Source organism: Nerophis lumbriciformis, linkage group LG13 (assembly GCF_033978685.3).
Source record: "Nerophis lumbriciformis linkage group LG13, RoL_Nlum_v2.1, whole genome shotgun sequence".
NCBI classification, from domain to species: domain Eukaryota; kingdom Metazoa; phylum Chordata; class Actinopteri; order Syngnathiformes; family Syngnathidae; genus Nerophis; species Nerophis lumbriciformis.
In genome coordinates, this window is record NC_084560.2 from 157502 (window position 1) to 180605 (window position 23104).

General features: G+C 43.5%; 2 protein-coding genes across 2 annotated transcripts in view; both read right to left on the reverse strand.

Annotated features, from left to right (window-relative positions):
* Positions 1-11315: 11315 nt before the first annotated feature.
* The window catches only part of LOC133613919 (uncharacterized), a 123603-nt gene continuing 111814 nt past the window's right edge, over positions 11316-23104 (reverse strand). Inside the window, exon 6 of the mRNA XM_072914393.1 lies at positions 11316-13251. Coding sequence (XP_072770494.1) covers positions 12038-13251 — 1214 coding nt within the window. The 3' untranslated portion in view covers positions 11316-12037. The remainder of the gene's footprint in view (positions 13252-23104) is intronic.
* On the reverse strand, positions 15618-18133 carry LOC133613931 (zinc finger protein 618-like). The gene is made up of 2 exons (XM_061971865.2): positions 16481-18133; positions 15618-16378 (listed from the first exon to the last, which is right to left on the reverse strand). Exons 1-2 carry the CDS (start codon positions 17073-17075, stop codon positions 16371-16373), a joined length of 603 nt encoding a protein of 200 aa, XP_061827849.1. The 5' UTR covers positions 17076-18133; the 3' UTR covers positions 15618-16370.

Consider the following 23104-nt stretch of genomic DNA (forward strand, 5'->3'; position numbering starts at 1 on the left):
TGTGCACGCTTGTGTCCACCATCTTCCTTCTTCTCCCTATACTACTCCTTGGTATGCTCTTTTTGCCTGCTTCCATTATGCACTTTGTAATATCTCTATTAAGTTGTTCTATATCTTGATTTATATCCACTTCCTTTAATGTCATGTCTGTCATTTCCCTAAATGCTCCCCAGTCACCATGACTATACTTCCATCTTTCTTAGTGCTTTCTGTCCTTTGCTTTATGTTTATGTGAATGAAGATTGGCTAGTGATCACTTCCTCTAGTGCTGTCTGTGACCTAACATTATCAGGTCATGAGAAGGGAGCTTTATTTTGAAGGCCAGTTGCTCCCTCCTCTAGTTGTAGGTGTTTCAGCACTCCAGCTTTGTTGTTTCTTCCCACAAAGTGCCATGGAAACATTGTGAAGGGAGGGTGCAATGTTTGTGTGTCTCCTCCTCAGTATATCATGTATATTATCCTGCAAGCATTCCATATGTCAATCTTATTCATGTGTGGCTTTGAGTGTTACATGGGCTATGTAGAACTATTTGTATCACTTTATGAGCACTCTTTACATGCTACTGTATGGGCTGGCTCTCTATGTGTGGAAACATCTTATGCAGCAAACATTTATGGAAATGTGGTTCATTTGACATATATTTTGTGTCTCTTTATACAGTTTTACACATAAAAAAGAGAAGATAACAAAAACAAAAGGGAAACAAGGAAAAGAGAAAAGAAAGAAAGAAATGACCCATGAGACAAGAAGAAAGGAAAAGTGGATTCTCTGTGAAAACCACTAAAGCTTCTTAAAGATAAAAGGCCTGGACTCTTCCTTTGTACCTTCATGTTAACTATCTGGCAACTTGCTCACGTCACGGACACAGACACGTAGGACACAATAGATCTACAATAAAATAATTGAGGAACTTAACATTAACGAAGTTCTCACTGCAGACGCTAAAGTAATTAAAACAAATATCTCACATTTCTATCAAAAGCTTGTCTTCTTTTTAATACTGAAGAATGTGACTCAACAGTTCATCACTTCGTAACCAAAATGTCTTCTCATAATTCAACATGTGACAGTCCCATAACGATGAGAGAACTTGATGATGATAAGAATACTGTGGAGGGGGGCGTGGCCTGCGGGCCTGCAGCGAAGCGGGGTGTGCCAGGACCATACTTGCCAACCCTCCCGAATTTTCCGGGAGATTTCAGTGCCTCTCCCGAAAATCTCCCGGGACAACCATTCTTCCGAATTTCTCCCAAATTCCAGCCGGACTTAAGGCACGCCCCCTCCAGGTCCGTGTGGACCTTTAGTGAGGACAGCCTGTCGTCACGTCTGCTTGGCCAACCAAAAAGTAACCACAGAACACTATACCCTATAGTTTTCTGTGGTTACTTTTTGGTTGGCCAACGGTTTTTGTTGTATTGGCAACCTGACCGCAAGTTTGGTAGTCTTTTTATTTATTTATTTATTTAAAAAAATATATATAAACCTTTATTTATACATTTCAAAATTTACAAAACAGTTGAAAATAATGATCAAAGTAAATACAAAAACAGTACAAAACAGTACAAAAACAGTACAAAGCATCATCAGGGGGTTGTAAATTCAAAGTAACTAAAATAGAATACAATATATATATATATATCCATCCATCCATCCATCCATCTTCTTCCGCTTATCCGAGGTCGGGTCGCGGGGGCAGCAGCTTAAGCAGGGAAGCCCAGACTTCCCTCTCCCCAGCCACTTCGTCCAGCTCCTCCCGGGGGATCCCGAGGCGTTCCCAGGCCAGCCGGGAGAGATAGTCTTCCCAACGTGTCCTGGGTCTTCCCCGTGGCCTCCTACCGGTCGGACGTGCCCGAAACACCTCCCTAGGGAGGCGTTTGGGTGGCATCCTGACCAGATGCCCGAACCACCTCATCTGGCTCCTCTCCATGTGGAGGAGCAGCGGCTTTACTTTGAGCTCCCCCCGAATGACAGAGCTTCTCACCCTATCTCTAAGGGAGAGCCCCGCCACTCGGCGGAGGAAACTCATTTCGGCCGCTTGTACCCGTGATCTTGTCCTTTCGGTCATGACCCAAAGCTCATGACCATAGGTGAGGATGGGAACGTAGATCGACCGGTAAATCGAGAGCTTTGCCTTCCGGCTCAGCTCCTTCTTCACCACAACGGATCGATACAGCGTCCGCATTACTGAAGACGCCGCACCGATCCGCCTGTCGATCTCACGATCCACTCTTCCCCCACTCGTATATATATATATATATATATATATATATATATATTGTATTCTATTTTAGTTACTTTGAATTTACAACCCCCTATATATATATATATATATATATATATATATATATATATATATATATATATAAAACAAACAAAGTGCAAAGGCATAGGCTCACTCAATTTCAGTAAATAACTTAAATTTGGAAGACAGCATCATTGTTTTCACAGCTTTTTGGTTGTTAGAGGTAGAAGGTGTTTTAATGTAGAGTTCTAAATATTTTTTAAAGGCACAAAAAACTGGTCGGGTATTGAGAAACTTACATTTATGAATATAACACTTAGCCAATAGTATAATGAGGTTGCAAAGGTAAAATTCCCTTTGAATTTTTTTTTCATACAGTGTAAATCCAAATAGCACATCTTTAGTGCAAGTGTGGGAGTCAGTTCTGAATTATGAAGTAAAGAGACGTAACTTCGTCACCTCGCCTGCTTATTGACTCCAACCCAGAATATTACACTGCACATACCTATGCTCCTTCAAAGGCTGTGCTACTGGCTGCAAAGCATTGCACTTTCAAATACAACAATGAGTAGAGAGGAGTGTTATGTGTGTATATGTGTAAATAAATGAACACTGAAATTCAAGTATTTATTTTATTTATATGTATATACAAACACCGTTTCCATATGAGTTGGGAAATTGTGTTAGATGTAAATACAAACGTAATACAATGATTTGCAAATCATTTTCAACCCATATTCAATTGAATGCACTTCAAAGACAACATATTTAATGTTCAAACTGATAAACTTTTTCTTTTTTTTTTGCAAAAAATCATTAACTTTAGAATTTGATGCCAGCAACACGTGACAAAGAAGTTGGGAAAGGTGGCAATAAACAGTGTTGGGTTAGTTACTGAAAAGCAGTAACTAGTTACAGTTACTAGTTACTTCATTTCAAAAGTAACTCAGTTACTAACTCAGTTACTTACACCAAAAAGTAATGCGTTACTGTGAAAAGTAACTATTTAGTTACTTCTTTTTTCTTTTCTTTTTAAAGCTCCAATTAATGCCCTTTTAGCCTTCATTTGAGTACTGTTATTGCACTGGACAATAATACAATGTGTTGATCAACTTGACATGCATTTGCATCACTCAACTCTGCTAAGCAATGTGCTCTACATACAACACACAAAGACAAAGATATGTTACAAAGGCCAATTTGTTTCTGGCCAGAACAAATTGACAAAACTATTTTAAATAGCTGCAACATAACATACATAAGTAACAAACAGCATAATAACAGCATAGATGTAAAGCAAGAAAGGCACACACTACATACACAAAGTCTAACCAGGCATTTTCTTCCTCAAGTAATTCTGATACAAAATCATGTCTGAAACCCAGAACACTCGACACATTTCCCCAGTTTTAGTTTAGAGATAAGGAAAGATTGGCCTGGCCCACTAGGATCCCTCTTTATGTTAGTGAACTTTATAGTCTATACATTTAGAGTGATGTGATAATCAAACACTCTAGAAGTCTAGAATGAAAGAGTATATAAGAGAATTGACAGCAACGTTCCCTCTCAGGAGCGCGCCTGTGCAATTGTGCACTGCTCAAGCGTCCTCTGCGCACGGCAAATCTATGCCACGCACAAAATCTAATAAAAAAATAAGCGCATAACAATTTTCGACACGACACGGAAACCGTTTTCGTCATCATTGTTCAAATATTGTAACGTCTGTCGAGACGCTTTGAGGACATGAATTCCATCCATCACTTTACTGAGCAAAACTCTTTACTGTCGGCCATAAACACATCACCAAAACATTAGTAAAAAAAATGATATCTAGCAAAACTGGTCATTTTCTGCAGTACAAACCAGACCAAAAGCAACTTTGTTATATCAACAGCAGCCGCTCGCTCTCTCACGTGCGCCAACACTTGCACATATGGCACTTAGCCAGTGATGCGTTTACAGCCACACAAAAAATCGGACAACTCCAACACCACACATAAAGTGTCATTCCAGGTCGTTACTCTATGATTTACCAATCAAATGTGTGCTTATTCTAGTGTCATTTATTAGGAATCTTAATTTATAAATATTAATTATTAAATGCTGTTAGTATATTAAATAAATACTAATAAAAATATATTTTTTACAAACAGGAAGTTGCAGGAATGTACACATGATCCCCTGCGTACATCTCATTGTGCAACATGTGAATGTTTTAATGGGAACTAAATGCAATGTCTGAAAGGGGTACAAATTATTTCCAAAGCAGGACCTCCACCCAGACAAACAATACAAGTACACAGTTCATGAAAAACAATATTTGTTGTTATTGTCATTATAAGTGGGCCTAAACACTTATATTAGAAATGGAAATGACTGCTGTCATTTGATTCTAATAATAAGAGAATGTTGTCTGTCTATCTGTGTTGGCCCTGTGATGAGGTGGGGACTTGTCCAGGGTGTACCCTGCCTTCCGCCCGAATGCAGCTGAGATAGGCTCCAGCGACCCCGAAAGGGACAAGCGGTAGAAAATGGATGGATGGATGGAGATGTAAGTTGTTATTTAGTGAGGTTTGGGCCAGGTGTGCTGCTGGTGTAGCCACAGTGTGCAGGTGTGATGTTGCTCACATGGACTCCACTCAATGCTCAGGGACTTTTTGCATTTGCTCACACATGAACAATTAGAGGGAACATTGATTGACAGAGTGTGTACCTTCAGCGGTGAATGGTGGTGGTGGTGGAGGTAAAGTGGCATCAGAGTCTCTGTCTCTCTTTACTAGCTTCGTGGAAGCATGTTGCTATGTAGCTTGTTTCAGCAGATTTGAATTGCTGTTTTGGGCAGTAGATGGCATCTTTGATCCAAAGCACAATTTACATTTAACTAAAATGTTATTTTCTTTGTGCTCGACAAAAGAAAAGTAGTGAAAATATCTCCATGTTAGCAAACTCGACTTCTGGCTCCGCCATGATCAGACACGCCCCCCCCCCCCCCCCCCTCGCTCCCCACACTCACACTCACACACACCCACACAGAGCGCATGTCTCTCTCTCTTCTCCGGCTTGTGACACAAGAAGAATCAGAACGACACAGCAGCCCTCCGATAAAACACACTTTATACTACATAAAAATTAACGTAAAATAACGCAGTAACGCATCATGTAGTAACGGTAACGGAGTTACTGAATATAAAAAAATAACGCGTTAGATTACTAGTTACCGCCGAAACTAACGGCGTTACAGTAACGCGTTACTTTGTAACGCGTTAGTCCCAACACTGGCAATAAATACTGATAAAGTTGAGGAATGCTCATCAAACACTTATTTGGAACATCCCACAGGTGAACAGGCTAATTGGGAACAGGTGGGTGCCATGATTGGGTATAAAAGTAGATTCCATGAAATGCTCAGTCATTCACAAACAAGGATGGGGTGAGGGTCACCACTTTGTTAACAAATGCGTTAGCAAATTGTTGAACAGTTGAAGAAAAACGTTTCTCAACCAGCTATTGCAAGTAATTTAGGGATTTCACCATCTACGGTCCGTAATATCATCAAAGGGTTCAGAGAATGTGGAGAAATCACTGCACGTAAGCAGCTAAGTCCGTGACCTTCGATCCCACAGGCTGGACTGCATCAACAAGCGACATCAGTGTGTAAAGGATATCACCACATGGGCTCAGGAACACTTCAGAAACCCACTGTCAGTAACTACAGTTGGTCGCTACATCTGTAAGTGCAAGTTAAAACTCTCCTATGCAAGGCGAAAACCGTTTATCAACAACACCCAGAAACGCAGTCGGCTTCGCTGGGCCTGAGCTCATCTAAGATGGACTGATACAAAGTGGAAAAGTGTTCTGTGGTCTGACGAGTCCACATTTCAAATTGTTTTTGGAAACTGTGGACGTCGTGTCCTCCGGACCAAAGAGGAAAAGAACCATTGTTATAGGCGCAAAGTTGAAAAGCCAGCATCTGTGATGGTATGGGGGTGTATTAGTGCCCAAGACATGGGTAACTTACACATCTGTGAAGGCGCCATTTATGCTGAAAGGTACATACAGCTTTTGGAGCAACATATGTTGCCATCCAAGCAACGTTACCATGGACGCCCCTGCTTATTTCAGCAAGACAATGCCAAGCCACGTGTTACATCAATGTATCTTCATAGTAAAAGAGTGTAGGTAATTACAGTACTCCCACCTTACATTCCTCATTTGTATTAGATCTTTTAAGCAGGTGTTTTTTTGTTTACATTGTTATTGCCTTCTGGTTAGCTAATGTTTGCCCTGCAGGTAATAGTCACTTTTCCACCCCTTTATATATTAGGTATAGTTGTAAACCTAGTTGTTAAAGTGCACATCATTAATGTTAATTAAGCAATATCACATGAGAGGGAATGCTGTTTTTTAATTTGAGCACTGCTGTGATTCGGTTAAAGATAATCATAACATAACATTCTCAAATAATATATTATACTGTTACTTTGCATTCTGCTATTCAGCATTTCACTGTGATGATGACAATAAATTGAATCTAATCTAATTTGCATATCAGTTAACATCATACATATATCTCTTTGGTTTTTCATCTATATTATATCATTACATTTTATTCCTGGAATCATATGTTTTTATTATTAGACTGTAATACTCAATGGTGTCACATACTCCTCTCTTCAGATGCACTGTTGAAGTTTCTAAATCCCACCCATGGGCCATCTACCACATCTACCTCTGCTGCCTCCACCTCAGCAGCACAACCCACCAGTGATGCAGCATCAGCAGCACAACCCAGCCATGATGCAGCAGCATCAAGCGGTCTTCCTGTTGCCTCTACCTCAGCAGCACAACCCACCAGTTTTGCAGCATTAGCAGCACAACCCAGCAGTGATGCAGCAGCATCAAGCGCTCCTCCTGTTGCCTCTACCTCAGCAGCACAACCCACCAGTTTTGCAGGAGCATCAAGCGCTCCTCCTGTTGCCTCTACCTCAGCAGCACAACCCAGCAGTGATGCAGCAGCATCAAGCGGTCCTCCTGCTGCACCAATAGACCCTGCTGACTGGCCTTCTGCTTTAACTGAAAAGGTACGAACAGAGTTAGTTCAGAGGTCCATTTGTAATTGATAGTGACTTCACATTCCCGAAACAGAAAGACGGACGAAGGTGTCAGCATGATTATTTTAACAGACTCTTAATCAATGGGAAAAAGGTGAGAAGAACCTGGCGTATGTACTCGAAAAAAGAGGATAGCTTGCACTGCTTCTGCTGCAAAATGTTTTCCAAGAGAGATTACAAACTGAGTAGGGAAGGTCTGAAGGACTGGAAAAATGCAAGCCACTTGCTCAAGGTCCATGAGGATTGCCAGAAGCTTAATGCTCACATGGCAATATGGAAGGACTTGGAGGTCCGTTTTGCGAAAGGACTCACAATAGATAAACAAGAGATGGCACTTGCTGAGGCTGAGAGAAAAAGGTGGCGTGAAGTTCTACATCGTTTGGTGGCAATAATTCAGTCCTTAGCTGAAAGAAACATGGCTTTCAGGGGGTCCACAGACACATTAAATAAACCAGACAATGGCAATTTTCTGAAAGAAGTGGAGCTTATGGCCAAATTTGATCCAGTGATGAAGCAGCATGTCAGTAGAGTAGAAAGTGGAGCTGGCAGTCACGTACATTATCTGGGAAAAACAATCCAAAATGAACTGATTGACTCCATTAGTTCAAGAATAATAAAACGCATTGTGGAAGAGATCAAAGTACTTCTCCATCATTTTAGATTGCACACCTGATCTGAGTCATAAGGAACAGCTCTCTGTCATAGTCAGGATAGTGTCACAAGAAGACATACCACAAGTTAAAGAGCATTTCCTGGGCTTTCTTGTTGCAGAGGACTCAACAGGAGATCATTTGTCAACTCTCATCCTAAAACGGATAGAGGAGCTTAACATTCCTTTTGAAGACTGCAGAGGACAGTCTTATGACAATGGGGCCAACATGAAGGGAAAAAAATAAAGGTGTTCAGGCAAGGTTGCTTCAGCTAAACTCAAGAGCTTTTTTTGTCCCATGTGGTGCCCACCCTTTAAATCTGGTAGTAGCTGATGCTGCAAAAAGCTCACCAGATGCCCTTGGCTACTTTGGGCATTTAGCAAAGTTATTCAAGCTCTTCTCAGCCTCCACCCATAGGTGGGGTGTCCTCCTGAAACATGTTAAAACCACTTTGAAATCATAGGGCTGAGACCAGATGGGAAAGCAGGATAAAAAGCATTGAGGCAGTCAGATATCAGGCTCGGCAAGTCAGAGAGGCTCTTCTGGAGGTGAGGGAAACAACTACAGACCCAGTGGTGAGAGTTGAAGCCCAGTCTTTGGCTGAGGAGATTGGATCCTAACGTTTTTGCATTTGTACAGCCATCTGGTATGACATTCTCAGCAAGATCCAGTATGTGAGTAAACTCATGCAGTCGCCCTCCATGCAGCTCGATGTGGCTGTCGACTTGCTGAAGAAAACCAAAGATTCCCTCACCAGCTACAGAAACACTGGATTTTCTGATGCACAGACAACGACAAAGGAGATGTGTGAAGAAATGAATGTGGAGGCTGAACTCAAACAAAAGCGATTGAGAACCACCAAAATGCACTTTGGTTATGAGTCTCCAGATGAGCCCATACAAGATGCACTTACAAAAATGGAAACCACATTTTTTAATGTGGTAGTGGATACAGCCATATCTTCACTTGATGAGAGATTTCAGAGCCTTGGAGAGGTGAATGACAAGTTTGGAGTACTCCTCAATTTCCACAACTTACAAAAAGAAGAGCTGCTACAGCCCTGAGTACTACTCTGACTCATGACAGCCAGCTGGACATTAATGGCACAGAACTTGCAATGGAAATGCAGAATTTCCCACCATTGCCATCAAAGAACATGACAAACATGGAACTCTTGACATTCCTGCATGAGAAGAAGCTGGCAGAAATTTACCCAAACATGTGGGTTGCTCTGAAAATCTCTATTAAAAAGCACAAATAGAGAACTCCGTAGGATCCCCTTTTTTTGTAGTATAGTTGTTAAAGTCATACTGGTTTGATATCTTGTTTTCTGCAGTGCCTTATATATATTGTATTTTTAATTTATTTTATGCAACTTGTTGACACGTTTTATTTTGTGTTTATGTATGTAAAAAATATTGTATTTCATATATTTATTTTTTATTTTTTGGATTCATTTATTTATTCTTTTTTTTTTTTATCTTGTTAACTATTCTGATTGTTAATTTGCTTTCTTTAAGTAAAAAAAAAGGTCAAAGACAAAGCTATTCGGTTTCTTGTGAGTATATACACTTCACTGCCAATGTGAGGGGGCGCCACCTAAAATCTTGCCTATGGCGCCAGATTGGTTAGGGCCTGTGATGGGGGTGAGTGCAATGGGGAAGTAATAATTGAGGGAGGAGATTGTGGGTTTTTTTAGGCACTGGGATGATTGTGACCGTCTTAAAGCATGATGGTACCACAGCCTGGGTCAGCGAGATGTTGAAGATGTTTGTGAGAACCCCAGCCAGCTGGTCTGCACATCTCTTAAGCACCTTGCCCGGAATGTCATTAAGTCCCGGTGCTTTCTGGGGGTTCACTCTCCTCAGGGTTTTCCGGACATCCGCTATATCCAGGTTGAGCGGCTGCTCATCAGGGCGAGGGATGGATTTTCTCGCCGGAGTGGTGTTAAATGCCTCAAACCTTGCAAAGTAGTTGTTGAGGTCTTCTAGGAAGCTGATACTGTTGTCACAGGGACGGAGGGCAGCTTTATAGTCCGTGATGACCTGTATGCCCCGCCACATTCGTCTAGTGTTTGTGGGGTTCTCGAAGAAGTCCTGCACTTTCTGACTGTGAGCACGCTTTGCAACCTTAATGGCACGGTTCAGGTTAGCTCTGGCTGTTTTTAATGCCACCATGTCGCCAGACTTAAAAGCCTTGTTCCGAGCCTTCAGCATTGCACGTACCTCACTGTTCATCCAGGGTTTCTCGTTGGCCCGTGTGGGGATGTTCTTGATCAAACTGACATCCTCCATGCACTTCTGAATGTATGCGGACACAGACTCTGCATACTCCTCCACACATGTGATGATTATCGGTGACGGCTGCTTTGAACATGTCCCAGTCTGTGGTTTTGAAGCAGTCTTGTAATGCTGACATTGCTCCCTCTGGCCAGGTCCTCACCTGCTTCACTGTAGCTTGCTTCTTGATCAGCAGGGGCTTGTATGCAGGAATTAGCATCACATATAGATGGTCTGAGGAACCGAGGTGGGGGCGTGGTGCAGCTTTATACGCATGTTTAATATTACTATACACCAAGTCTAACTTGCTTCCACCCCCGGTTGCAAAACTCACATATTGATGGAAATGAGGGAAAACTGTTTTCATGTTAGTTTGATTAAAATCCCCTGCCACGATGAAAACTCCCTCTGGATGTGTAGATTGCAGTTCATTGGTGGAGCAGTACAACGCATTCAAAGCTTCTTTGGTATTAGCACTGGGAGGAATGTACACTGCTGTGAAGATCATAGCACTGAATTCCCTGGAGTAAATAAATTGGCCTGCATTTTATAGTTAATAGTTCTACATCAGGAGAGTAGTGACATGATACTATTTTCCCATTGTTGCACCAGTAGTTGTTGATGTATATGCAAACACCACCGCCCCGGGATTTACCAGTGAGAGTTTTGCTCCTGTGCGACCGAAACATAGTTAGCCCCTCAATGCTAACTGCCTCGTCCGGAACGGATGGTTTCAGCCACGTTTCTGTTAGAAATATGGCGCAGCAGTCTCTCATCTCGTGTCTTGCATTTAAATCCAGTTTCAGGTAGTCCAGTTTGTTCTCCAGGGAGTGGACATTTGAAAGCAGGATAGAAGGAAGCGGCATTCTGTGAGGATTAGCCTTTAGCTATGTTGTTAGCCCCGCTCGGCATCCCTATAATACAGTGCTTAAATCTGTATTTTTAGTCTTATTATCAAGGAATAATGAGGTCACACTTATATTAAAACATTAATGCTAAGGCTTTGTCCAGTATTGGGCCGGTGATGATGATGATGATGATGATGAAGAACATGTATCTGTGCAAGTGAACAATTGGATCCACAAGGGACAACAACCCTTTCCACAGACTACACACACACACATCAGAAACATAAATGTTAGAAGCCTACAACAATATATGTGAAGAAGACTTTAGGATTAAAAGTGAAGATGTGAGGTGAAATAAGTACAAATGCAGCAATAAAAACAAGCAACTCCACTCACGATGGCTCTAAAGTTCAGTGATGTGTTGCTAACTTCAGCATTTTTCTTCTTTGTTGAGGTTTTGCAGTAGTTAACATCCATGATGTAACAATGCTGCTAATCTACCAGAGTCCACATTTTGTTAACCATTTTATTCATTCATACTTTTAGTTGGATAATAACATCAATAAAATGCAATGGAAAAATGTGTGGAAAAAAACTAATGGAAATAATAAGATGTCCTCTCTTCAAAGATGAGAAAATAGAATAAAATAGTAGCTACATATATAATATTCAATACATGCACACAACTTAAAAAAGTAAGTACAGGACAACATATAAGACTAGAAGATGAGAAGCACTACATACAACATCAAATATACATTCTTATTAAACATGCTGTGTTTTTAAACTACATTTAGCACAATCACTGTTTAACTGTTTTTACATCCCTGCAGCTTCCATGACTGTTACACACTTGTGTTTACTCAACTGCTTCTTAGACCTGAACATCTTATCACACACAGTGCAACTAAACGGTTTCTCCAGTGTGTGTTCTCATGTGTGTGGTCATGTGTTCCTTTCTGGAGAAACTCTTCTTACAAACAGAGCAAGTAAAAGGTTTCTCACCTGTGTGTGTTCTCATGTGCAGTATAATTTCTTTCTTAGTGCTGAATCGTTTAGCACAAGTTGAGCAAGCAAAAGGTTTCTCTCCAGTGTGTGTTCTCATGTGTAAGGTCATTTGTTGCTTCCTGGAGAAACTCTTCTTACAAACAGAGCAAGTAAAAGGTTTCTCACTTGTGTGTGTTCTCATGTGTATTATCATGTTATTCTTATTGTTGAATCTTTTAGTGCAAGCTGAGCAAGCAAAAGGTTTCTCTCCAGTGTGTGTTCTCATGTGTGTGGTCATGTTACCCTTTTGTAAGAAATTCTTCTTACAAACAGAGCAAGTAAAAGGTTTCTCTCCAGTGTGTGTTCTCATGTGTGTGGTCATGTCACCCTTTCTGAAGAAACTCTTCTTACAAACTGAGCAAGCAAGATGTTTCTCTCCAGTGTGTGTTCTCATGTGTGTGGTCATGATTTGCTTGCTGGAGAAACTCTTCTTACAAACAGAGCAAGTAAATGGTTTCTCACCTGTGTGTGTTCTCATGTGCAATATAATTTCCTTCTGAGTGTTGAACATTTTAGGACAAGCTGAGCAAATAAAAGGTTTCTCTCCAGTGTGTGTTCTCATGTGTGTGGTCATGTTAGGTTTTGTGGAGAAACTCTTCTTACAAACAGAGCAGGTAAAAGGTTTCTCTCCAGTATGGATTCTCATGTGTACTGTAAAATGACTCTTCTGTCTAAATGATTTCCCACATTCAGAGCAGTCAAAGTGTTTGTTGTTAGTGTGATGTCTCGTATCACCTTTAGAGTCATTTTTACTCTCCAAAGGTTTTTGGATGTGGTCACTGTGATCAGAAGAGTGTGACATCATGTGGTCCATGTCTGACAGTGGAGCAAAGATGCTGTCTGGTTCTGACTTGATATCTTCACAATGCTCTCCATCAGCTTCTGTGATGTGTTGACTTACAAGCTCCGCCCCTCTGTTCTCCTCACTTTGACTGTGATGAAGCTGTAAGGACTGAGCTTCATCTTCATCATGAAGCTGCTCCTCTTTAATGTGGGAGGGGGCCTGTAGCTCCTTCTGTCCCACACTGGTGTGCCACTCCTCTTCATGACTCCCCGCTGACACCCGCTGGACGTCTGCAGAACAAATGAGGTGTTACTGTATTGAAGTTTGCAGTATTCAAACTATTGACATGTGAGCTAGGCCAAATAGACAGTGATGGGCAAGCTACATGGACAACGTAGTAAGCTAAGCTACAAGTTACTCTCAATTAAATGGAGCTAAGCTATCCTCAGACAATTGTAGCACGCTACACTACAAGCTACACTGCAAAAGTAGCTTGCCACATCAAATATATATATATATATATATATATATATATATATATATATATATATATATATATATATATATTAGAGATGCGCGGATAGGCAAATATTTCATCCGCAACCGCATCAGAAAGTCGTCAACCATCCGCCATCCACCCGATGTAACGTTTGAATAGAACTGCATCCGCCCGCCATCCGCCCGGTATATCTAATATAGACGATGCAAGGCATTAGTGAGGCACCTGCCAACTACTCCGGTTTTCCCGTAATTCGTACGGTTTTCATCAACCTATTCCGGGTTACGGGTGCAGTGATAAAAAATACGGTTTTTCATTAATTAAAAAAAAAAAAGGGTGAAAACTACGCGAATTGCACCTTGTGCAGACAAGATTTTTCGATCGGACACGGAGGAATTAGCGATGTAAAAGACCACGTTGGGACAAAAAAACACAAGTCTAATGCCGTTGCTAGCGATACAAGTGGAAAACTTTCAACGTTTTTCGTCGCCCAAACAGATTCTTTGGATGTGATAAATGCCGAAGTTTTATTTACGGAGGCAATAATTGAGCATGGACTTCCAATCGCACTGGCTGATCACATGGGACAGTTAAATGTTTGTAATGCAACCTTTAAAAATCATTACGCGGTGATCGCGGTCCCAAAAATAAACTTTTCTTGCATGATAATGTCCAGAAAAATTCGCTTTATATTACTATAGAGTCCTTTTAACGAATGAGTTTGATGGTTTATCACAAACCTTAAATGAAAGAAGTCCTTTGTTCTCTTGCACCAATCACGTCCATCACGCGCACAAATTTAAATTATACAATAACATATGTATGTCATCTCTATTTAAACAAAAATAAATTAAATAAATAATAATAATAAATTACCTGCAACTTATTGGCCAAGGCAAATAGCTGAAGGGGGGAAATCAAACCCATCAGACTGCACTTTATCATCAATCTTGAATTATAATGAAAATAGACGGTCGCGACAAACAAAGCAGGCTAAATAGACTTACATTGTCGCCAATCGGAGATGCGCTTCACTTGAAAGCGAGGCCAAATAATTATTCACACATAGTAGTATATCTCCAATAGAAAAAACCCACAATAAACAACGCAATTGCCTTAATTCCTTTGCATTGTAGTGCGCCCAAACAACACGTAACCATCACAATTATTCAGCTGACCGAACTCAATATAGGTTAGCAGGGGCGCCGCTAGGGCTTTTGGGCCCCATGAAAAGAATCTTTACAGGGCCCCCAACACAGTGTCATTATTTTTTCTGTATTATAATTTCATCATCATTAAGGGCCTCTCTGGGCCCCCCTCCATCACGGGCCCCTAGAATCCGTCTCCTTTACCCCCCCTTTTCGGCGCCCCTGTAGGTCAGACATGGGCTTATTTGGTATAGCCTAGGTCAGTGGTTCTCAAATGGGGGTACACGTACCCCTGGGGGTACTTGAAGGTATGCCAAGGGGTACGTGAGATATTTTAAAAATATTCTAAAAATAGCAACAATTCAAAAATCCTTTATAAATATATTTATTGAATAATACTTCAACAAAATATGAATGTAAGTTCATAAACTGAACATCAAATCAAGTAGGCTATTCCATTCATTACAATGCAACAATGCATTATTCAGTGTTGACAGCTAGATTTTTTGTGGACATGTTCCATAAATATTGATGTTAAAGATTTCTTTTTTTGTGAAGAAATGTTTAGAATTAAGTTGATGAATCCAGATGGATCTCTAATACAATCCCCAAAGAGGGCACTTTAAGTTGATGATTACTTTTATGTGTAGAAATCTTTATTTATAATTGAATCACTTGTTTATTTTTCAACAAGTTTTTAGTTATTTTTAGTTATTTTTTTCCAAGAGCTTTGGGTTATGACCGAAAGGACAAGATCACGGGTACAAGCGGCCGAAATGAGTTTCCTCCGCCGGGTGGCAGGGCTCTCCCTTAGAGATAGGGTGAGAAGCTCTGTCATCCGGGGGGAGCTCAAAGTAAAGCCGCTGCTCCTCCACATGGAGAGGAGCCAGATGAGGTGGTTCGGGCATCTGGTCAGGATGCCACCCGATCGCCTCCCTCGGGAGGTGTTTAGGGCACGTCCGACCGGTAGGAGGCCACGGGGAAGACCCAGGACACGCTGGGAAGACTATGTCTCCCGGCTGGCCTGGGAACGCCTCAGGATCCCCCGGGAAGAGCTGGACGAAGTGGCTGGGGAGAGGGAAGTCTGGGCTTCCCTGCTTAGGCTGCTGCCCCCGCGACCCGACCTCGGATAAGCGGAAGAAGATGGATGGATGGATGGATGGATAGTTCAAGAAAGACCACAACAAATGAGCAATATTTAGCACTGTTATACAATTTAATAAATCAGAAACTGATGACATAGTGCTGTATTTTACTTCTTTATCTCTTTTTTTCAACCAAAAATGCTTTGCTCTGATTAGGGGGTACTTGAATTAAAGACATTTTCACAGGGGGTACATCACTGAAAAAAGGTTGAGAACCACTGGCCTAGGTAACGTAGACTAATTTGTTTAACATATCCAACCGTATGTAAATTACAATTTTTTTTTATTCGCACTATGTAGGAATAAAATGGCATCTACAGTGCCAGGATTCAGGCGAGAGCGCCTGGCCTCTAAAATGCGCCCTGCTGCGCTGAAGGAGCGCTCACTTGCAGCACTTGTTGCTGGGACGCATAAGATTCTCTTGGCAAGGTGTTGTAGTCGTGGGAATGATTGTCCTTGTGTCCCCCAAAAGGAAAGTAGATTTTCCTCTGCTGATCCTTCCAGATGGAAGTTTGTAGAGGAATAATTGTCTACTTCATCAACGGGCACAGGTGTGTCCTCCTCCCATTCTGCGAAGTCAATTCTCTTCTTTTTTGGTGATGCGCCATCAGCTCCACCTAAAGGACTGATGAAATCTATTACAGCCTAATATTTTATATCTATAAAACAGACAATCCACATAACATAAACTTAATAGCCCAGGCAGGCAGGCAATGTATCAACTCACCTTGCTCTGTTGCTGATTGTGGCTCGGTGACAGGGTTTTCTTCTCCATCACGACTGACACAGACGCTTTCCTCTGGAAGAAGTTCTCGAACTTGCTTGATCACCTCTCGTCTGTCATCTTCTGCCAGCATTTTCAGCGACTTAAATTTCGGGTGGAGAAAAGTGGCGATTTTGTGAGTAGCAGTCGGATGCATCTTCTCATCAAGCAGAGCAGACGTGCGAGAGCGGAGAATTTTCATGTAAGGTGGGTCTCCAAACTTGGGCTCACAGTGTTTTTTCAGCTTGAAAAACCAGAGCAGAACCATCTGAACGGTTGGGTGATGTTCTCCTTCAAGCTCGCTGATTGCTGACTTGAAAAGGGTGAGAAACTCGATCAAGTGTGCGAGTTGATCCTGGTGAATGCCATCGAGGCGATGTTGTTGGTCTTTGCTCCGTAGCAGCTCTCTGATGTCTTGGTATTGTTTCTGGATTGATTCCAACATCAGGACTTTACTGTTCCATCGCACATCACATTCTTGATTCACGGTGTGCTTTAGGCCGGCGACGGCACCGGTTCTTTTCAGAAATGCAACAAGCTCTTTGCAGTAATCGATCATGTCCAGGACATCTTCAATGCCCTCAGAGTCACCCTTTCTACTGAAGGTGTGTCTCAGCACTGTGTTCAGGATATGTGCGTAGCACGGAATCCAGTGGTAGGAGCGGAGTGCGGCTTTTATGTTAGGGCCCTGGTCACTGACAAAAACTACTTTAGATGGTTGTATTCTGTAGGACGTCAGTACACTGGTTATCTGCTCATGAAGGTTTTCGCTGGTTTTTTTTCAGTGTTGGGTCAAACTCCACTGTTGCCAAAATACGATTTTCCAGCTTCCACTCCCTGATGTAGTGACACGTAAGGACTGTATATGCTCTCTTTTTAAATTCATCTGTCCACATATCGGTGGTTACAGAAATACCTCCGTTGTTGCTGATGGCTTTTTGGATGTCCTCCGAAAGTGTCTGCTTAGCAGTGGAAGCCTGCAGCTTTGCCCGGTCACACACAGTTTGCCGATGGGGCAGGATGGCACCAGCATACACGGCACCGCACTTAGCGCCTATGTCAATCAGCGTCTGGGCCACTTGTTGAAACCCTTTACCTGAGACTATATCAAACGGGCGCATATCATTAGTGCACAGGTCCACACATGCATCTGTAAGCCTTGTTTTAACATCCTGTGGCACTCTTCTGGGATCACGGCGAACGAAACTGCTCATGCTGTTTGTGGAGATTCGGGGTTTTGCACAAATGTGATGCACCATGTTCGATGTCCCGGTTTTATGACTGTCGTAGACGTACACAGCGTCGCAGCTCTTGCAACTCACGTAGCCAACATTGCTGTCATCCTGATTTACAACCTCATAAAAACGAGTCCACGCTGAACTTTTCTGGCCTTTTTTTTCCCTGGTCTTTAGTATTCCCTTTTTTAGTTTGTCGCGTACCACGTTTGCTGCCGGTGTTGCCATTTTTTTTTTCTTCTTCTGATGTGGCGTGCTGCAGGTGCCTGTGGCTGCTGCAGGTGCCTGCTGATAAATAATTGCCTGTTTCAAAGACTGCTGCTCGTTTTTCGTATGTGGCTAACAACATTTAACTATGTATATATATTTCCGAATTGGTTTAACTGCCACCCGCAAAAAAAAATAAAGAAAATAAAAAATATCTCATTAATCCGCCCGACCCGACCCGCGGCGCGGATAAAATCTTATTTATTTAAATTTCATCCGCCCGATCCGCGGATAATCCGCCGAATCCGCGGTTGTGTCCGCAAACCACGCATCTCTAATATATATATATATATATATATATATACATACAGTATATATTGGCCCACATGTATAATATCAATGTTTATGTTGTCCATGGAAAGAAGTTAGTAAGAAGCAAAATAAAAACAACCAACCATGGATGACAAAAGGACTGAAAAATGCTTGTCACAAAAAAAATACATTATATGGAATATTAAAGGCCTACTGAAAGCCACTACTACCGACCACGCAGTCTGATAGTTTATATATCAATGATGAAATCTTAACATTGCAACACATGCCAATACGGCCGGGTTAACTTATAAAGTGCAATTTTAAATTTCCCGGGAAACTTCCGGTTGAAAAAGTCTATGTTTGATGACGTATGCGCGTGACGTCAAGGGTTGAAGCGGAACTATTCGGACACCATTGTATCCCAATACAAACAGCTGTTTTCATGGCAAAATTCCACAGTATTCTGGACATCTGTGTTGGTGAATCTTTTGCAATTTGTTCAATGAACAATGGAGACAGCAAAGAAGAAATCTGTAGGTGGGATCGGTGTATTAGCGGTTGGCTGCAGCAACACAACCAGGAGGACTTTGACTTGGATAGCAGACGCGCTACCGTGACTACAGCTTTGGCTTCCAAACATTTGATCGCTTTCCCGTCCGTGCGTGTCGCTATGTGCATGTCACGTACGTAACTTTGGGGAAATATATGTTTCTTGCCGACTCTGATGGCAGCCGGGGTGTCGTCGAAAGCTACAACGCCCGCCGCCGCACCGCTGTCCTCACCTTGACTTCCTCCGTCTCCGTCCGCCGACCGCATCGATGATCGGGTGAAGTCCTTCGTCGCGCCGTCGATCGCTGGAACGCAGGTGAGCACGGGTGTTGATGAGCAGATGAGAGCTGGTGTAGGTGGAGAGCTAGTGCTTTTAGCATAGCTCTGTCGAGGTCCCGTAGCTAAGTTAGCTTCAATGGCGTCGTTAGCAACAGCATTGCTAGGCTTCGTCAGGCAGCACAGCATTAACCGTGTGGTTACAGGTCCAGAGTTTGGTAGTATTGTTGATCTTCTGTCTATCCTTCCAGTCAGGGGCTTATTTCTTTTGTTTCCATCTGCATTTAAGCACGATGCTATCACGTTAGCTCCGTAGCTAAAGTGCTTCGCCGATGTATTGTCGTGGAGATAAAAGTCACTGTGAATGTCCATTTCGCGTTCTCGACTCTCATTTTCAAGAGGATAAAGTATCCCAGGTGGTTTAAAATACAAATCCGTGATCCACAATAGAAAAAGGAGAGGGTGTGGAATCCAATGAGCCCTTGTACCTAAGTTACGGTCAGAGCGAAAAACGATGCGTCCTGCACTGCACTCTAATCCTTCACTCTCACTTTCCTCATCCACGAATCATTCATCCTGGCTCAAATTATTGGGGTAATCGTCGCTTTCTCGGTCCCAATCGCTCTCGCTGCTGGTGTAAACAATGTACAAATGTGAGGAGCCCTTCAACCTGGGACATCACGCTACTTCCGGTACAGGCAAGGCTTTTTTATCAGCGACCAAAGGTTGCGAACTTTATCGTCGATGTTCTTTACTAAATCCTTTCAGCAAAAATATGGCAATATCGCGAAATGATCAAGTATGACACATAGAATGGATCTGCTATCCCCGTTTAAATAAAATAAAATAAATTTCAGTAGGCCTTTAATAACAGACATCTATAGAGGCAGAAAATAAGTATAAAAAATATAAAAACAAGCTAATTGGTATACTAGGAACATGTAAGAAGGAATAGTACAGACAATTATTAAACAAGAACAGTTAGAGATGCTACCTCAGTAGAAGCATTTAAGTCCCATCTTAAAACTCATTTGTATACTCTAGTCTTTAAATAGACCCCCTTTTTAGACCAGTTGATCTGCCGTTTCGTTTCATTTCTCCTCTGCTCCCCTCTTCCTTGTGAAGGGGGAGACACACAGGTCCGGTGGCCATGGATGAAGTGCTGGCTGTCCAGAGTCGGGACCCGGGGTGGACCGCTTGCCTGTGCATCGGTTGGGAACATCTCTGCGCTGCTGACCCGTCTCCGCTCGGGATGGACTCTCAAAATATTATGTCAAACCCACTCGACATCCATTGCATTCGGTCTCTCCTAGAGGGGGGGGGGGGGGGGGGGGTACCCACATATGCGGTCCTCTCCAAGGTTTCTCATAGTCATTCACATCGACGTCCCACTGGGGTGAGTTTTTCCTTGCCCTTATGTGGGCTCTGTACCGAGGATGTCGTGGCTTGTGCAGCCCTTTGAGACACTTGTGATTTAGGGCTATATAAATACACAATGATTGATTGATAAACATTGAAGAACAGAAACAACATGAGAGCAACATGGGGCATCCTAAATAGCATCATTAAAAATGCTGCTAAGAAAGATTACCCCCAGTACTTTCTACATGGAAATACAAAAAATGACAATATGAACCAAATAGTTGAACGTTTTAATGATTACTTTGTTAATATTGGAAAAAATGTGGAACATAGATTTCCAAATGCAGATGATGGATCAGTTTAGGACTTGAGTGAGCTCATAGACAGAAATCCTAATTCCATGTTTCTTAAGAACGTGACAAAAGAAGAAATAATCAAAATTGTAAAACATTGAAAATCCAAGACCTCAACCGACTGTCATGGAATAGATATGGTAACCATAAAAAAGGTTATAGAATAAATTTCAGAACCTCTGACATATATCAACAACGTATCATTTCTAACCGGCAAATTCCCTGACAAAATGAAAATTGCAAAAGTCGTACCATTTTATAAGAATGGAGACTGTGGAGGGGGGCGTGGTTCACGCGTTCCCTGCGGGCGGGGTGTGTGCGGAGGCCGGCCATGAAGCAGCAGACAGGTGAGTGGATGACTCAGCTGGAACGATTTATCTAATCACCTGTTCCTTATTAGCAGCGTCAGAGACCATGAGGAGAGAGCGGACCTGGAAAGCAGAGGCGAAAAGCCAAAGAAGAGAGCTGAAAAGCCAAAGGAGAGACATTTGATAAGGAGAAGAGCTGAAAAGCCAAAAGAGACTTGTGTGAGAAAAAGAATTAAAACAATTGTAAACCGCTGCAGCAGAGTGTTGTGCCCTTTCCTGTGGTCCCAGAAGAACCCGAGACAGAGACTTCTTCACAGTGGCACCCAACAAGGCGGACCACAGAAATGTCGACAACATCCCCGCTGGAGGCGCTGGGCCAAGTACTGGCCGAGGTGTCAACAGCAAGCCGGCAGCAGACACAGGTGCTGCAGGCACTAATGGACAGAGCAGAGGCGGCGGGAGGAATGTCCTCCATGAAACGCATGGTGGAGGGGAGGACCCCCAGACATTCCTCGATGTCTTCGAGGCCACGGCCACATCGTGCAGGTGGCCGGAGGAGGAATGGGGCGCTAAGCTGCTGCCGCTCCTTGTGCGGGAGGCGCAGCGGGCGGTGTTGTCTCCTGGCGACCGCCCGTATGCAGTATGCAAACTTGCGCTGCGCCATACTGGACCGGGTCGGCAGCAGCCCTGAAGACCATCGCCGGAAGTTCCGGGCCATGATGATGGGGCCAGGGGACCGGCCCTTCGTGCTGACGTTCCAGCTACGAGACGCAGCAACCCGTTGGCTCCAGCCCAAGGGGCTGGATCAAAAAATGCTGGACGCCATCGTTCTGGAGCGATTCGTGGAGGCCATCCTGGCCAGGACCTCCGCGTGGGTACGTTACCACAGCCACCCAGACGTCAAATCTGCGGTGAAACTGGCGGAGGAACACCTGGCGGTACAGCGGGAGACAGCGGGAGACAGCAACCAAGACGGCCGAGGGACCCACCCCAGCACCCCGCCGGCGACTCGCCCCGCTATGGGGGGTGGGGGGGTGGGGGGGGGGGGGGGGGTGGAGGGAGAGCCTCTGCAGCGGCGACCACGCCATCCTGAGCCACCCGGAGCCAGCAAACAGGTTCCCCACACGGACATAAAAAAAGAACACGCACCCACACTCACCCAGAGACAGACGACAAGGGGGAACACGGGGTCATAAAATATCTCCGATTTGTGCATTCCAGGGTACCGACGCTGCGGGGAGAGGGCTTCCCTCGCAGATGGCACCTCAAACCCCAGGGCCGGTGTGCTGGAGGTGCGGACGGCCCGGGCACGTGCGCCGGGAGTGCTCCATGATGGAGGTGGGGCAGGTGATGCGGGTTGTCGGGCCTCCAGCACCCGCCCCCGATCTGGGGGAGACGTACTGTGTCCCGGTAAGGGTACAAGGGGGTACATATCGGGCGATGGTGGATTAGGGCTGGAAACAGTCCATGATCCACCAAAACCTGGTTTGGTCTGGGGCGTTGAGGCAGGCGACACTTGTGAAAATTAGGTGTATTCATGGGGATGTGCACGAGTACCCTATGGTGCCAGTGGAAATTGTATATAAGGGACAAAAGCATAAGGTTAAGGTTGCCGTAAGCGCGCAACTTACACACCCCGTAATTCTAGGGACGAATTGGCCGGGATTTAACCATTTGGTGACACAATGTGTGGGGGTGCGTTCACGGACAGTCGGCGAGGGGAGTATCCGCGCAGTTCTCAGCGGCGACGCGGCTTCATCCGGTACTGCCGAGCGGGAACCGGTGGGGACTTCGCGAGAGGCCGCCCCCCGGTGGCAACCTACTGAGGACTTTCCCCTCGAGCAGTCCCGTGATGAAACCTTGCGCGAGGCCTGGGACCAGGTGGATTATATTGACGGTCAGCTGGTGCGCCCAGGGAAAGCGCGGGTATTCCCCCATTTTTCAATTATTCGGGATAGATTATACAGAGTGGGCCGTGACACT